Below are 17,008 nucleotides of genomic sequence, written 5' to 3'. Positions count from 1 at the left end.
TTTTATACAACGGAATCTAACTTCTGCACTCACAAATAAACCATCTAATGATTTTAAAGAGTACATCTCCTTTGTCTCAGAAAAAGATACTGTCAGATAAGCAACTTGATGAGTTGCCTAATTACCAATCAAAACAGTATCTACCTCCAGAAAACACAACGGGATTTGCCTTAGTCTTAGTTTGCTTATGCACATCTGGTACTACCGTTGGTTACCTAGCCATTTTTGCAGTCTCCCGTCGACTGTACTTGGGGCAATGGCACCACAAACCTGAGAAGCGAGGAGACTTTCTTAACAACCACACAACAGCTGAGGAACCCCATTTCAGAACAGATCAGGATACAAATTAATTTCATGTCCTTCAAAGGCAACAACAGCTGACAAATAACAGATTTGTGAATGTCGGCAAATGTTACAAGACAGGTTTCGGGCATCCCCTTTGGAGAAATAACATCAAAGAATGACATCAGACATAAATGTACATCATCTTTAGAAAGAACATCTTTTCAAACATTTCATCAAGAGAAATGGAAATATTAGCTGGGTAACAAGTTTGTTAAAAATAACTGTAAAAAATGAATTATTATTTCAAACAGCTTGTCTTGTTCATCCCCCCTTTTCTTCTTGAACACCTCTTATAGCACACAATTAAGAGACTCATCAGATGTAGCATATTTTTCCTACCAAAAGTATTTCTAAGCTGAAACTAAGGCTAAAAAACACCAGCCCCTGAAGGAATTGTAAAGGAATCAAACTAAACTTTGCAAGAGACAACCAGACACTGTGGCCTGTTAGTATAACTGACCACCTCCAGCCTTGTACAGCCTATTCAAATTTCCTTTAAAGCTAAAGCTTTTATCACTACAGGTCCTTATAATTCAGAAGATTATGCCTTTTAAGTCTTAACACCATTGTTTTATCATCATACTCGGTGAGGGAGGGAAAAACAGCCTGAACAGTAATTCTTTTATTTTACTGTCAGTGTAAATGCCAACATCTCCAGAGGAAGGGGGTGGAGGGAAACAGGTTTCTCCCACAGCAAGTACAAATGCTTGAACTTGCCTAGGTCATAGCTTTTTAACCCTTGACAACACTCTCTACAGCAAAACAAACAGTAAGACTACTGCCTTGCACCCATTAACACCGTGTGGGAATTACACAAATGTAAAACACGCGTTTCCAAGACAAATGTGTTAGTTTCAAACCAGCTGCAGCTTTTCAGGCAAAACCATAGCCTTTAACAGGGGGCATAAGGCTCGAACTGGGATACGTGATTAGGGTTCATACGGCAGTGCCCACGTTCTGCGTCTACTCCTTTCCAGCTTCCCAAGCAACCACCGCAGCAGAGCGCTGGTTACCGGTGCCCAGGTCCCGTCCCCCCCCGCCCCGATCCCGCCCCTTTTACCGCCCGGTGGCTCAGGCACCCCTCAGAAAACACTGACGGGGAGCACAAGACGGGGACCGGGAAGCCGAGGCCGAGCCACTGCCCGCCCCGACGTTCCTATCTACGCCCCCAAACCCCCGCACCGGCGCTCCGACAGAGGAGCGGGGAAGCCCCGGGGGTGGGCCGTGCGAGGACGGCACATGACGGCCCCGGCGCCCGCTCCTCGGAGGGCGCCCGCTCCTCGGAGAGCGCCCGCTCCTCGGAGGGCGCCCGCTCCCCCTGCGGCTCCCCAGGGCCGAGCACGCAGCCAGCCCGCCACCGGCGCGGCACACCCGGGGCCCGGCCGCCGGCGAAGCTGCGGGGACAGCCCGACAGCCGCGGCCGCCGCCTCAGCCCGCCAGCCCCTGCGCGCGCGCACCCAACGGCCCTGCCCGACCGGCAGCAGGGTGCGCCAGTGAGGTGAGAGGGGCGTCGCCGCCGCCGGCCAATCGCTGGGCGGCTATGCCGGAGAGGGGCGGGCCGCGGTGCCGGAGCTGCGGCGGCGGGCATGTGGCGGGCGGTGTCGGGGGCGCGCCGGCTGCTGCGGCCTCTCTCCGCCGCGGCGGGGGGCGCCCTCCGGCCGGAGCCGCCCCCCCGGGTGGTCGCGGCTCCCCGCGGGGGCTGGGCGGCGGCGCGGGGCGCGGGAGGCGGTGGCGGAGCCGGAGCGCTGGGGGCGGCGGCGGAGCGGCGCCAGGCGGCAGGTAGGGCCCAGCGAGGGGCGGCCTAGCCGGGGGCGGGGGGGGCCGAGCCGCCTGCCGGGGTAAACCAGCGGGTCCTGTCGGTGCGCGACGCCGGTCGTGGTCCTTTTGACCTTTTCCCGCTCGGTCCTTCGGTCTGGTTCTCGGGTGACTGTGGAGCTTGATCGTTCTCGAGGGGTTCGGAGAGGGCTGCCGCAGGCCCGCGGCGTCTCAGCGGGTGAGGGAGCGCGTGTGTGGAGCAGGCCCGGCCCTGCCTTGCCGGTCAGGCACCGCTTCGAGCGCCCGCCAAGCCGGGAGCTCCGCGGGCGTCAGGCGCTGGTAGCGCGGCGTCACGGCCTCCGCGGCGTCACGGCCTCCGCGGCGTCACGGCCTCCGCGGCGTGGGCCCAAGCGCGGTCGTGGGGCGGCGCGTGGAGGAGGCCGCCGACCCGAAGGCCCTCGGCTCCGCCCTGCGCTCCCCCGCTCTGTGGAACGGCGCCCTAAGCGAAGCGTAACGCCTGGGGAAGAGCGTCGCTGTTGGGGACGCGCGGGATCGGATTCCGCAGCTGCGGGAGGATCCTGCGGGTGCCTAGTGCGATGGAATCGCCCTTGCCTCGGCTGAGACCACGGGCGTCAGGGTCACGGCGTGCGTACCGAACCAGCACCGCCTGCCACGTCCTGCTGGAGAGTGGGGAGTTGGTGGGCAGCATAGCCCGAGCCTGCGTGTAGATACACGCAGGAACTTTTGTGAGGGTAGTGGTGCCGAGTTGGAGGTGCGTTTCGCCGATGTGTGCTCGCGAAGAAATTTCCCTCTATGGGTAACAGTTTTAGTAGCACGATGGCCGTTTGCGGGTATAAGCGTTGGGTGCACAGAGCTGGTTTGTTGTTGTAGCTGTTCTGCACATCTCTAGCCTAGATCTGACCGTGACGTTCGGTCCTAGATCTGACCGTGACGTTCGGTGTGGCGGAGCGTGCCTGGGGTTGTTTAGACCATTCGTTCTCTAAGTAGGCACTAGAGACTTCACATGTGGCTACCAGGCAAATATTTAACTTTTGTAACCGCTGTGCCTGGAGGAGCTGTGGCCACTGCTAATTTTCTGCATGTGTGACCACAGCAAAAGTTGAAAGAGTGCATGAGTCCCTAAGCTCAAAGGTTTTAATTTGCAGAGAACTGATCCAATTTCATATCCCCATTCATGCATATAATTATATGTAGCTATTGTTCTTTTGTTTGGCTTTTTCTTTATATTGGTAAATATAAAGCTTGGCTTTGTGCTGATGCTTGGTCTGCGCTAACGTTCACTTTATAGTGGCAGGCGTGCATTGCTGACAGATTCAAATTATGCCTTAAATATGCACACAAGTTGCATCTACCTAATTAGGGCAAATTAGAAATAAACTGATTTCGTGGTGTGAACAGAAGGTAGTTGCACTGATTCACTAGTTTCTAAGCTGGCTTGCTTAAACTGTTGAAGGACTAAAGCCTTGTCTGCAACATTGTAATCCTCTGTAGCAGAACAGGATAAGGAAAAAGAAAAAGAAGTGGCTTTACTCAGTGTGAAGGTAAAAAGTACCTTCACACTGCATCATGTCAGCTCTATTGTCAATATATTGATTTCATCTACTTAAGATTTTAGAGTAATTTCATCGCCATGTATTATCACAGGCCTGTTGAAAAGCATTGTTCTGAAATGTTTTTGATTTTGTCTGTTGTTTTAATAATGTTCGTTGAAGTACTTAGGTTTCATTCATCTTGATTGACAAATATCTGATGATAGCATTGACTCTTAAGTACTAACAGCAAGAAATAAGTTCGTTACCTAAAAGAAACTTTGATGTTTGCTAACTGCTGTATGTAGTGATAGAATGTTACTTACCAGAAGAGTGCTTAGTTCTCAACTTTGATGGTTTTAAAAATGATTTTTAAAAATCTGCAGTTCATGTTGCATTGTCAGTATCAAACCAAACTCCATAGTGAGTGGCTAGCTTAGGCTATAATTCAGTTCATTGCCATTTTATGTTTTCTTAAGTGGTTGATTTTTGCAGTTAAAAAGATAAATTGCTACTGTATAATTTTTTTTGTCTGTTCCAGATACTCTTCTTCCGAAGTTCAACATTGACTTTGTTGTAGCTCTGCTGAGGCAAGAAAACGCTAAAGACATCTGTGTCATCCAGCTACCTCTAGAAATAAAATACTGTAATTATTTTATAATTGTGAGCGGATCTTCAACACGACATCTCCATGCGATGGCACATTACATGCTGAAAATGGTAAGACAGTTCCCGCTGCACTCTCTGGGTTTTGGGGAATGGTTTTAAATGTTGTGAAAGGAATTGCCCCAGGATTGTACCGATAGGGGTGTACCAGGCAAGATGAAACTGATTATCCTTATGTCGTTTAGTCTTCAATACATCTAGCAACTAACTGTACTTTTTTCCTTTAGCAGTACTACTCAAAATGTAGAGAATATATTTAAAAAACAGACCTCTCTGTGTTTAGAACAGTGATGACATTAGCACAGTTTGGTGGCTAGAACAAGAGTGATGTGAAATGGTGATGACGACCTGTGTTCACTTTTGTCTTCCATACAGCAACCTCGATGGCTATTCCCACTCATTCCAAGTAGCTTAATCTGACTGTTCTCAATCCCTAATCCCTAAATTTACCAGGTTCTCGGGTGTATCGTAAGGCTGGAAAAAAGATGGCATGTTATGAGGCACAGGATCCCCTCATGGGCTTACCGAAGCAAACTGCTAGTTAATAGTCACCATACTGTGCATGTGCAGGAGGAAAGGAGAAGCAGCAGCAACCATCCTTGAACAGAAATCTTGCACTGTTTGGCTTTGGTAGAATGTGAGCTTTTCCGTACAAAAATAGAGGTCAGAATAAAAATACAGGTAGAGCTTAGGGATAAGGACCAGACTCAGGGAGGGAGAAACTTTATGGCCAGAAAAGAGCCAGCCGACTGTTACAAAGCACAGTGTGAGGAATATGACTGGCCCCCAGGTCAATCAGCTATCTGTACTTAACCTGTAGTTTGCCTTCTCTTCATGCTCTTTCTTTCCCTTCCTGACCCCATTTTTCCTTTGGCTCTTGGTTTTACTTTCTTCCTTGCAGTCCCATTGGTTTCAGCTGTGAGACTTAAGGTGGGGAGTAGAGAGGGAAAGATGGTATTGCTTTTTGGTGCCTTTCTGAGCAGGTGAGGGGAGTTTCTTGTGTTCTCTGCAGGAATTGATGCATCTTTGCAAACTAAAATTTTGCCTCAAGCTAGAAGTTGTATTATTGTGATTCGAATGTACTAAATTTAAGTGCTTAATATGTACTCTATTACTTGCATAACTTGCTAGTCTTAAATCAACAGCTCTCCATCTCCCCCGGACCAGGACAGATCAGTGAATACCACTCACCATGCAAAAACATGCCTGTGCTACAACTGGCTGCTCCCTCTGGTGGCTGTAAGATTAGCTCTTTTGCAAGGGCAGAGCCTCTGGGGAGAGAGACATGGTGTCCTCCTGGGCATCCTGAGAAACCGGGAAGCCTGGCCAAGTACTCAGGAGTGGCTGAGCTTGCCTGGCATGGAAAGTTTTCTAGGCAAAACTAAGCTAAAGCTTAAGATGTAAAGCAGAGCAGGTGCTCGGGAGCGCTGCTAGGCAGCGGGCTGGCTTTACTGTTACAATACGTAAAACATGGTAATGCGTGATGTACACTAAAATGCAAAGGTGCTCATGTGTGGCATGAGGTCTTCCTGCTTTTCTTCCAGTAGCTTGTAAATGGCAAGGTCCCAACTACTGCTTAATGCCTTCCTGTCTGGTTTCACGTTAGAGGAAGAAACTAAAACTTGGCTTCATTATAATCTGTTTACTATTACGCAGCCTTTTAAAGACAAGGCTGAAGGAAACTCGTAGAGGACATCAGCCTTTCCAACCTCTGTTACATAGCTGATGGCAGTGCACACTGGGCTCTTTAGTATTTTAAGTAGACTTTTAGAGAGTCTTTGACAATTACCTGCTTTTGAGGGTATCTCACAAGCTATCTTAAAGAAAGGAAGGTAGAACTAGTTCAGAACTACATTTTGAAAGTTCTCCATTCTGGTTTGCAAATCAGGGCCATTGCCCAGCAGCTAGCATTTTGTGGGAAGGACCAGGAAGAGTTAGGTTTGTGATAATTGTTTTCCCACTGAAGTGGGACTCATTTGCTAGCCAGCCATGCTGTTACAACCTGTTACTTAGTATTTTCTCTTTCGTGGCAGAAAGGACTGTTAGAGCCATGCAGTTTTACTCTGTTTCCTTGTGGCCTTGTGCTGAAATAAATGTTGTTTAGTTTGGTTTTTAATTTCAGCTTGAAAAAGGTCTCCATATTTTTTGATTGACTGCCTCAACTAGATATAAAGTAGAAATTTGAATAAAGGAGCTCTGTGAAGGTGCGGTTGACTTGACTTAATTCCATATTTTTTTCTATTGGTGCTTCTTGTAAAGAAACTAGTAGGTTATGACCAGATCCGAAAGTGGAAAGTACTTAAGCCTCTAGTTGTCAATTTCTTCAGCTCTGGTGGGTGCTTAGGTTCTTTATGTACTAGGCAGGGAGAGCTGAGCCTCTCAAGCTGGCATCTGTGAAAGCCACCATGTTGCATAGGGAACTAACTACCTTGCCTAGCTGAGTGTTTGCAGTCATGCTTTGAGCTGCCCACTCCCCTCTCTCACAGTGGTTCGTAGCTTAGAAACCTGTGTGCCAGTCGTGCTTTCCACCCATCACACACTCAACAGACAGGAGACTTGTTTGAATGCCTTCCTCACGGCATGGGTTGAAACTTGTTTTCTCCCCACCCTCTTCCATCTGAGAAGAGGATAAGCTTGGCATCTCCTTTTCTGCATCCTTAACTAGCCAATGTAAAACAACAATGAAAGGTATCTGAAAGGAAATAAAACTTAGGTAATGGCAGCTACAGGGAACCAGTAACTGAAAGACTACCTTAATGCTAAGCAATGGTATTCAATATTCATCTTGAGAAAAAATGGACACCTATAAAATTAATGGATAACTCTATGGGAATTCTGAGCATTAGGATTCCAGATTTGATACTAAATCCCATTAAGAAAACTGTACTTATTTTCTGGTGCTGCAAGTGTATGTTTTTCTCTTTCTGTGCAGACCCCAGAACCAACAGGAAGTAATCTAACCCATTTAAAACAACTCTAGACAACTCAGCAAAGTCCAGCTTATCTGTTAAGTTTGAGTGCTTTTAAATAAATGCAAAGTATTTAATTTTCTGCCATTGCTTCTTCTCTCAGTACAAGCATCACAAGGAAGAAGGTGACCCTCATGCTCAGATTGAAGGGAAAGAGACAGATGACTGGCTGTGCATTGATTTTGGTAAATATTTGTGAATCTGACAAATATGAAGTTCTGCATGAGCTCTTTTTTGAAGGAAGCATCTCACCATGAACCCTGGTTGCTGTGGAGAGTTCATAATACTCTGCTGTTTTGGAATTCCAGTTGTTGCTTGAACTTATTGCTATACTAAATAAATTTTCACTAAAGATCATTGGCACTGAGAACAAAACAGTAACTACTCTTCAGTGGCTAAACCGGGTCTTAATAAATTGAAGAGAACAGTAGTGGAAAGAGAAAAGCTACTTCAGTCACTCTGTTTGGGTGAGTGGGGGCTCCTTGTATGCTGCCCTAGTAGTGAACTGCTGAACAGACTTTTCAACTGTCCAGATCATACCATGACATGGGGTAAAACCTCAGTCCGAAGAAATTTAGGTTAATTCTTTATTCTACAAGTGTGAAACTCTCTACACAAACATAAAAGACTTTGCATTCAGAAAGCATTTCTCCTTCGCTGCTAGCCCTAGAATCTCACCCTCTAACTTTGTGGTTTGGCTTAAAAGAGAGCATGGGTGAGTGAGAAGCACTGCAGCCAGTGATGTTAAGCCTTGGTTACTGTCAGTGATTGTGATAGTTATATCTGAAAACCAATTGAAATTTAAGGGCATAACTAGAAAAAAGTGCATTAGAAGTACACTGGAATTAACATTCTCTACTATTGTTTGCACAGAATTAACGAAATCCTGTAAGAAAAACCTTATTACATTAAAGTGTGGACTTATTTCATTATAAAAACCGCCTGAGAGGTGAGCAACACACCTAAGGAAAATTACTTGGCTGTAGCTGAATGTTGTTGGTAATATAGGAAAGCTGAAAGTCCATCTGTAACCCTAGGGAGAGGCCTCTTTCAAGTAAAATTTCTTTTGACTTACTTTCTTCTTTCTGTTTGCTAGAAGTCATTACTACTTTGGTGTGGACTTTTGTGTACTGTTTTAATTCAAACCAAAGTATTGTCCCTCGCATTCTCCTGGCTGTAGTCTTGAAGTCTTTTGAAGGCCTAACCAATTCCTAACACTGTTCAAGAACTGGAATCAGCAACTTGAGACCTCCATCAGCTGACCTGTTATATTTAGCCAGAATGGGGGTGGAAGACTTGAACTCTTTGTGCAGCTGCAAGTGTAGCAGTGCTTTACAGTTCATGTTAATTTATTGTGCATTTCTGTTCTGTGCAGGTAGCATAGTGGTGCATTTCATGCTGCCAGAGGCACGAGACGTTTATGAATTGGAGAAGCTATGGACTCTTGGTTCCTATGATGACCAGTTAGCGCAGATGACGCCACAGTCACTGCCAGAAGACTTTATATTTGGAATGACTCCTAACAGCAGTGATCATCTTGAGACAAGAACTTAATGCAGCTGCTGAGTGGAAAGAGAAATGAGTGTGCCTTCACAGATCTGAGAGCAACATACAGTCTTGATTACTGACATAACAGTCACTACAGTTGATCGGTACAAAACAGTGTATTATTTACTGGATGTGCCTAGGTAAAGTTCTGAACAAACTACAAAAATAATCAGAATCATTAAGGTTGGAAAAGACCCTTAAGATCAGGTCCAACCATACAGTGTCAAAGAAGGAATCCTATCATAAGGGAGCTTCCTGGGGGAGTCACTGTCTCAATGGCATTTGCAGTGAGAAGAGTGGGGCAAAACCAGCTGCTTAAGTAAGTTATGCTGAAACTCATGCTCAGCCTCTACATTAATTGTTTTTCTAGTAACTTTGAAAGACCTGCCTGTAGTGGCAGTGCAAAAAAGCCTTGAGTGCTGCAAGGAAAAACTATGTATGTGAAATAGTGCAGTTTAGATGAGGCTCCTTGTATTAAGCCATTTGCTTCTGGTCATGATGAAGCACATCATGCTCTAAGTTGAAAGAGGAGAGAAAACACACTGGTGTTACTGAGCACATAAAAGCCAAGAGCACAGCAGTGACAAATAAATGTGTCTTGAGTTAACAGTAAGTCAGTTTTTCAGCCAAGGCCAATCTGTTTTTAATAATTAAAAAAAATAAAATCCTGAAGCGCTCCGATTCCTTGTCTTCATGGTAAAACATTCAGTTCATTCTAAGTGTGCAGGTGGCTCCTCCTCTAGTTTTTGTCTCACCTTGTTTCTGGAAAAGGACACTAAGGCAACATGCTATGGCACTATAAACCTTCAGCTCCTTTGAAGTGGGCAAAAGTAGTTTTAAAGGAAGTCCTTAGTCACTGGGCATTACTCGCTGCTACTGCTACAGCACTTTCAGAAGTCATTGCACTGTTTGTTCTTAGTCTGACTGCTGCATGGTCTAATAACCAGTTAGAAGATCTTCAAGGTGATAACAAAACTTGTCTATGTAAAACAAGATGTTTTTCTCCACTACAGGGCAGGGCTTTCATCACTAGATTAGGATTTCTTCCTTCTGGAGAAGCTTGCTCTGCCATGCATCAGGAAGCAGAAACAGTAGATCCTGAGGGTAATTGCCTTTTTCCCCCATAGCCCCACAAACTACTTCAAGGCCTGTCTGCATCTTTTCCCTGCACAGGAGCTGCTGTTTGTAACACTCAAAGAAAGTGACATTAGTTTTTGTGCCTGTGGGAAGGGGTGTGTGCATTCAGTTGTTTTCAAAAAATGAAACAAAAAACCTCCCTCATTTCAGCCTGGTCATGTTTTCTTGCTGGGTCTAGCCTCTGTTCTTTCAGGAATAACTGCCCCTGAGTTCACCTGCTCTTTGATATGACACAGCAGAAAGTTCTGCAAATTAAGCCAGGAGCATTTATTAGATGTAGTTAACTATGCAGACAAAACATCTTTGCTCACAAAATAGAAATCTTGATGGTAAGTCTGACTGCAAAGAAAGATTTTCAAAATGCTCTGTGGTACTTGTCAGTAAGTAATCCACATGGCAGAGGGATAACCCTGGCTGTCTTGCAGACTGATGGGTTCTAAATCAGGCATTTCCTCCTAGGAGGGCTACGTAGGCGTAACTGTGGATCATTCCCTGAAACCATTTGCCTTTTACTGCTGCTGCTGAAGATAAGTAATACTAGATGAATAGAGGCAGGTTCAGCAAACATTATGCCATTATATGAACCCACATTTGGTAACCAGAACCACATACAGTATCCTGTTTCAAAGAGCACAGTAATGAAAGGAGCACCCAGAAAAGAACAGTAAGAGATAGGGAACAGCTTTCATGTGAACAGACTAGGACTCTTACAGCTGGAAAGGGGTAATAGTCTGTAAGACAAGACAAAAAAAAAAAAAAAAAAAAAAGTCAGATGAACTGAGGAGACAAAATCCAGTAAAATAAATGTAAAAGTGTAACTGAATTTACTGCCAAAGCACATTGTGAAAAGGAGTTATATGGAACATCCACTGGTTGCTATTAAATAATCAGAACTGCCAGCTCAGGAAAAGCACTCATCCCCCATTTAACAGAAGCAGTCATAATCTGTGCCCTGCTACTGCAATGCCCCAGCCAGGTTACCTGCCTGACTTGGTGAGCCTGTGGCCTGACCCTCCTAAAAGCGGGGACCTAGGAATTAGCAAAGGCAGTCTGGATGATCAGTACTGTGCAACATTAAACCCCTCGTGGAAGGAGAACATTTGGGAATGGTTTCAGCTCTGTGGATCAGGTGATTTCTGTGTAAAATAAAAATACTGAGCAGGTTTTCCAATGAGTCTACAGATTTATCATTCAGTCCTCCTGTACAGAGGTACATGCAGATTTGGCTCTGTGCAGGATCCCTTGATGATGGGATGAACAGGATTATCACAATGAACAGGATGAACACAATTATCAAGGTGGAACTTTTGGCATCATTTCACTAGTTTCCTGCACTGCATTTGAGTAACTGTTACCAAGCAGTGTTTGCATCCATTAGTTGAGCTAACATCTCTGTTACAGCCCCGCTTGAGTGCTTACTCCACAATTTTTCATTTTTGTTTAAAAATCCTATGCCCTAGTACCATGTTGAGACCATGCTGTCCTGCACACCATACATGCTTCATTTAATGGAAACTAATACAAAGAGCGCATGCCTTTGAAATTGCAGCTTAGGAATTAAAGCTTTGGAAGGTTAGAAGCAAATAAAAGCATCATGATTAAGCAAATGCTTAAAACAGTCAGGGGTTTAGCTGTCACAAATGCACCAGCGATACAGAGGAAGGCTTAACTTCTTATGTTGCTCAAATGGCAGGGATGCTGATTCTGAGAAGATAGCTCAATATTGGCATGGAAAAATGAGCTTAGAGTTCCTTGTGAAATGCAATACCCTACACAGTGTCTTCTACAGACATCGCTTCTTCAATTCCCTCTTTCTGCCGGTTGGTCCCAGTAAATGAGCTGTCAAGACAAGTGGGAGGGTGCAAAAGTTTGGAAAACAAGTTTTGTTTTCCACTGCTCTTTAAAAGATACAGAATTACATTACTCATAACAGTCCTTCATTCCCCAACCCCTCCCTCTCACTCTAAAGCATTCAGTTAAACATCTAGTCTCATTTCTATTCCAAATAATGTTGACAAGGATCTAAATGGAGAGGCAGTACCACCTCACTGGCAAGTGGTGTGCGTTTAGGTTGTGGTGGTAGGAGTGAGATAGAAGTTGCTGTCAGATTTGCTTGCTAGCACGATTGATTCTGCCTATCCAAGCTTCTAGGGCCATGTTCATTACACAGCTTCATCATGCTGAGAGCACCAAAGTAAAGACTGAGTAAAAAGCAGCCAAAAGAAAAAAAAAAATTTAAAAAGTTAACTGCAATTCAGATCTCACTCCAAACCTTTTAACAGTCAGGACTGTTGAGTACACATCCCTTCCACAGCAAATCAGCCTAAGTGATCTGCATAAGACTGAAACCATGAATTATAGGTTGTACTACAGCCTGTATAGCATTGTTATATGAGAGGGAGAAGGTGAATTATAAGCCACAGAAATCACTGTATTGGGAAGTGCAAACATTGTAAGCTGGCTGCTGGGTGCGCTAGCAGCTATGGAATACTTGTGGGTGACAGTTCATCCTTACCCAGTTATTATTATGGACAGAAAACCAACTTGATCAAAGTACCACAAATACTTAGAACAGTCTGTCCCTATGCCTCTAATTTAAAAAAACACCACACAACTTTATCTGATGATAGGAGTTAAACTCTTTATTCCATTCAGAGGCATCTGGCAAGTGGAGCTGCATTGGGGGGCACATTACAGATGAAAAATGATCCATACTTTGTGGATATTGAAATCATTTACAGTATTTACTTTCTAGCTATTCCCAAATACTCCAAATTACCGAGTCTCAATTGAAAAGAAAAACATGATTTACCATGCTAAGTCTAGAAATTTAAGAGATGACAGTATTTAAATCAGCAGATGTAAATGCAGCACCTATTTGTAAATTAATTTTTATGGAAAATAATGAAGTCAAATCCTTCTCAAATGTTAAGAAAGGAATGTCAGACTGACTTAAGTCTCAAAAAAATTAAAATGCTATGACTTTTCATACTTCAGTAATTTTAAATTCATTGTAAGAAAAAAAATTATCCTAAAGGCTAGATGAAGGTCACTGTCAAAAAAGGAAAAGAAACTCATTTTTCTTTGCTAAAACTACAACATAAGTTTGTGGTTTTTAAACCAATTAGTAAAGAAGAGATGCAGGAAAAACACTTCAGACCATTTTCAAAATTATCTAATCTGTACAACAATGATCTTTGGGAAAATTATCTAGTCTATGTAGTAATGCCTCTATTTCAACATGAACCTAAGAGGTAGATAACAAAATGATGAAACAAATGTTTTTGCTCGTTGTGCCCCTCAAATCAGTGCAGCATGGTGATTCTGATCATCTCATGCACAAAAAACATCACAAAAAAAGGTTCAGAGGTAATAGCATGGCTCTGTCGACCACACACATACAGGCGCGCACGCGCACACACACACACACAGCAGTCTTTATGCACCATGTGTTGCCACATTTTTTTTTTTCTTAAACTGAGGTAGACTGAAGTTTATTGTAGAAACTTGAATGTGTCACTATTACCACAATCATCATTCAAATTACATTCGGAAATTAAAAAATTTGGTAACTTTCCTGTTATCCCTGCCTTTTGACATTTTTTTTTTTCTTCTCTAATGGTTGGTTGCAGAACGTGCATAAATCCTGCTGCATCTATTATAAGCCAGGCTAGAGAGGTTGTTGTTTTGTGGTTTTTTTTTCTAGTAATTGTTCTTAAAACCTTCAAAAGTGGCTTAGTGTGGCCCATAACAGCGGCTGGATACGTAAACTTAGCCTTTCATTATCTTTCAATGTGATCAAACACTGTTTGACCTTCCCCCATCGTGGTAACTGAAAGCAGTATGATATGATCTGCAGACAGCAGAGACCCTCGTGGCCTCAAATATGCTCTAGCAGACCAAGTGTTCTATCAAACTGAAGATGAAGCTTGCTCTTTGAACAAAATGGCAAAGTCCAAATGGGCTGCAAATGGTTAAATGTAGCATTATTAGGTAGTGATGGTCAAAGGCACAAAGGGTTCATGCATTCAATCAAGTAGCACAAAAAAAAAATTCAGCCTCTTGCAGCCTTCTAAATTTTTCCCCCAACCCCAGCCTCTTGCCATCACTTCCTTGTCCTGTTCCCAAAAAAGTACCGTCACAAACTTTTTCATCCCATCTTAAAAGAAAACTAAACGGCATTGCTGCTATCAGAATGTTGGCATCATTCACTATCTTTTGAACATTCACTGAATTTTTTTTTTTTTTAAACAAATGATGGTGTTGAAACCCTCAGAAAATCTGAGGCTATGTTTTTTTTACCCACCTTACTCCCATCAGCCAGCAGCTAGAAGTGCTCTACTATATTTTTCCCCGATAAGTCTGTAGTACTCCTGGCTGGTGGCTGATCAAATTTTAATTTTTTTTAAAAAAATAAAATGCTCAAGAACTATTAGCTTTATAAAGTATACAAAATACCAAAAAAAAAAAAAAAAAGCAAAAAAGGAACAATTTCTCATTGAGGTACTAAATGCCTGAGGTAGTTTAGTAAAATGCATATTTATCTTTTTATGCCCTGGCCAACACCATTCAACACTTCCCTTAGGTTATTCATGGCAGTGTTATGTAAAAATGCAACCAAATTCTTTTTAAAAAATGCCACTTGTTTCAACATTGGGACTAACACTTAAACTCTGGTCAATACCCTTGCTCTAACCCTAGCCCACCCACAATCCCACCCTCCAAATGTGTTTCTTCTTTTACAACTGGACCTATAAGAGCAATGCCTTTTCTTTTTTTTTTTTTTGTCTTTTTTCTTTTTTTTTTTTTAACCAGTGAACTCAGAAGAGAAAGCTTCATTAAACCAAGTTCTAAAATTGTTGGGGAATAATAAGAACAATAAAAAAGACTAACGAGTTTATGTTAAATTGTGAGAATAGAACAAAAGGGAAGTGAAGGGGTCCTTATTTTAAAGCTGGGTTTCAAAAGTTTGAGAGAGCCTAAAGAATACATTCTCAGAGACAGCGTTCAACGGTTGCCTGGTCCTCGAACAGGTGATTGGCTTGGTGGATCTTCTGCATATAACTTCAACAGGTGCTCACCACCCGTCTCTCTGTCGCACAGTCTGTCTTTGGTCTGGCATCTGTCTCTGATGGGCCATTTCCTAAACCTTTATTTTCGTCTTGGCTGAGGCTGTCCGCTTTGCAATGTTTTTTGCTGTTGCTGCTGCCTTCTTACCTGAGCCAGTATTTCCTGAATTTTTCTCTGAGCAAGCTGAAGAACATAAAGCAAAAGAAACAATCCAACATGATGTCATGCTGCAGTGACTGCTGTTTACAACTGACTATAGATGCTACTAGGATTAAGAAAATCTGGAATAACTAAATTCCTAGTACTGACAAGATTACTCACTAGTTAAAATACACTTGGGTTAGTCATTATGTACAACTTTAATTTTTAATTTTTTGTCTTTTTCCACCTACCACAACTACCTGCATGGTCAGTTTTCACATCTGTAATATAGAAAGCATGAGCATAGGAAGATGACTACCAACATTAAGACTATTGAAGCTACAGGCTACTTTCATTTTACTCCTCTGGAGACACAAACGTTTTATAAGAACCACTGTCTTAATAGAGAGTGGAGAATTTTTTTTTATACACCAGGGAATCCAGAAGGTCAGACTTACAGGACTTACCAGCCCTCCCATCTCCTTTCTGAACTAGAAGTCACCTGTAGCGAAGTATCAAAAGGAATTGGTCTGAACTAAGAGTTAAGCGAGAGAAGGAATCTTGTGATCCTTTTCTTTCTGATATTAAATCAACAGATTGGGTGATGCGGACAAATTGCATATATAGGTGCAGTTCTTGCCAGGTACTATGAGATGGCTTGTACCTCCCTTCCATCTGAATTTCAGTCCAATCACAACTTGGGTTTTCTTTTGCTTTGAAAGTTTTAGGAGTGCCAAAGCCTACATATATTGATAGGAGAATTTAAGGAGATAGTTTTACATATGTAACGGCGCAATATTGTTATAAATCTCTCACAGGCATGAGGAAAGTTTATTGCAGCAAGACAACTAGAGGAGCCTGGCAAGCAGTGCTTTCTATATCCTGAAAAAAAGTCTTCCATCCCTTGACTCTGCACTTGGATATAAAAAACAGACCATGGAAACATCAAGGTAATACAGAAATTAATTCCAGTCCTCTTACCTGGCATGCATAGAAGTGACCAGTTATTTTCACAACCACCTGATCATTTTCATCAGGTGTCTGGTCACGAGGGACTACAACTTCTGCACTTGTCAAGTTTTGAAGCTCGTTTACCTATAAATAGATAGAAGTAGTCAGAAAATCTTAAACAAATATCCCACAACCCCAAAGCCTCAAAGATACTGCTGACCACAGAAACATCATCCTCTAAGTTATGTTTAAAAAAAGAAACTCACTAACAGAAGCATCTTTGTGCAGCAGTGTGCACTCTACAAGATGAGCCTCTTATGTCTCTAACATAAATTAGCACCAAGTTCTCTAGGTTTGTAGAAGTGTTTTAAAGACTAAATACAACACAGAGAAGGTGTTAAATACATTACTTAAAAAAGCAAATAGATGCCACAGTATTTACAGTTGAGTTTACAAGTTTAAAGTCAGAAAACTCATGCAACATATAATGTAGGGAAGAAAAAAAAAAGGTCAAAGTATTTATACATTTTTCCTTGAAAAACCTCCACAAGATGGAGAACTCCAAACAGAACAATGAGAAGTGTCCAAATTATGTTCAGTAGCCTATCAGCTTCCATAGTGTTATAAGTAGAGGTATGGTTAGAGTCTCTGTCCCATTTACACCCATTTTATTTTAGAAATGCATAGCATTATTTAATCAAAAATATTCTAGATGAACAATTTTTCAGAGATGTTTGTCCTTAAACTTCTTACCAATCAAGTAATGAAAGAGGTCACGTTGCCTCTGACACTTAACTTCAAGATCCCATTGCACTCAAGGATGGAGACCCAAGACTGAACCATTTCTTTGCAAGTATCTGCTAGCTCCTGACTTAC

At 42.9% G+C, this 17,008-nt stretch overlaps 2 protein-coding genes across 2 annotated transcripts in view; one reads left to right on the top strand and one right to left on the bottom strand.

The window, feature by feature from the left end:
* The first annotated feature begins 1,899 nt into the window (after positions 1-1,899).
* MALSU1 (mitochondrial assembly of ribosomal large subunit 1) lies at positions 1,900-9,514 on the top strand. Its single transcript, XM_030008291.2, has 4 exons — positions 1,900-2,124; positions 4,192-4,370; positions 7,389-7,470; positions 8,661-9,514. Exons 1-4 carry the CDS (start codon positions 1,932-1,934, stop codon positions 8,837-8,839), a joined length of 633 nt encoding a protein of 210 aa, XP_029864151.1. The 5' UTR covers positions 1,900-1,931; the 3' UTR covers positions 8,840-9,514.
* A 3,080-nt stretch (positions 9,515-12,594) lies between these two features.
* IGF2BP3 (insulin like growth factor 2 mRNA binding protein 3) overlaps positions 12,595-17,008 on the bottom strand; it is a 119,712-nt gene continuing 115,298 nt past the window's right edge. The window contains exons 15-16 of the mRNA XM_030008290.2: positions 16,163-16,276; positions 12,595-15,223 (exon numbers count right to left, since the gene is read on the bottom strand). Coding sequence (XP_029864150.1) covers positions 15,122-15,223; positions 16,163-16,276 — 216 coding nt within the window. The 3' untranslated portion in view covers positions 12,595-15,121. The remainder of the gene's footprint in view (positions 15,224-16,162; positions 16,277-17,008) is intronic.

The sequence above is a fragment of the Aquila chrysaetos genome, chromosome 3, assembly GCF_900496995.4.
Source record: "Aquila chrysaetos chrysaetos chromosome 3, bAquChr1.4, whole genome shotgun sequence".
NCBI classification, from domain to species: domain Eukaryota; kingdom Metazoa; phylum Chordata; class Aves; order Accipitriformes; family Accipitridae; genus Aquila; species Aquila chrysaetos.
The sequence above is the reverse complement of the archived record's forward strand: the minus strand, read 5'-3'. Positions and strand labels throughout refer to the sequence as shown.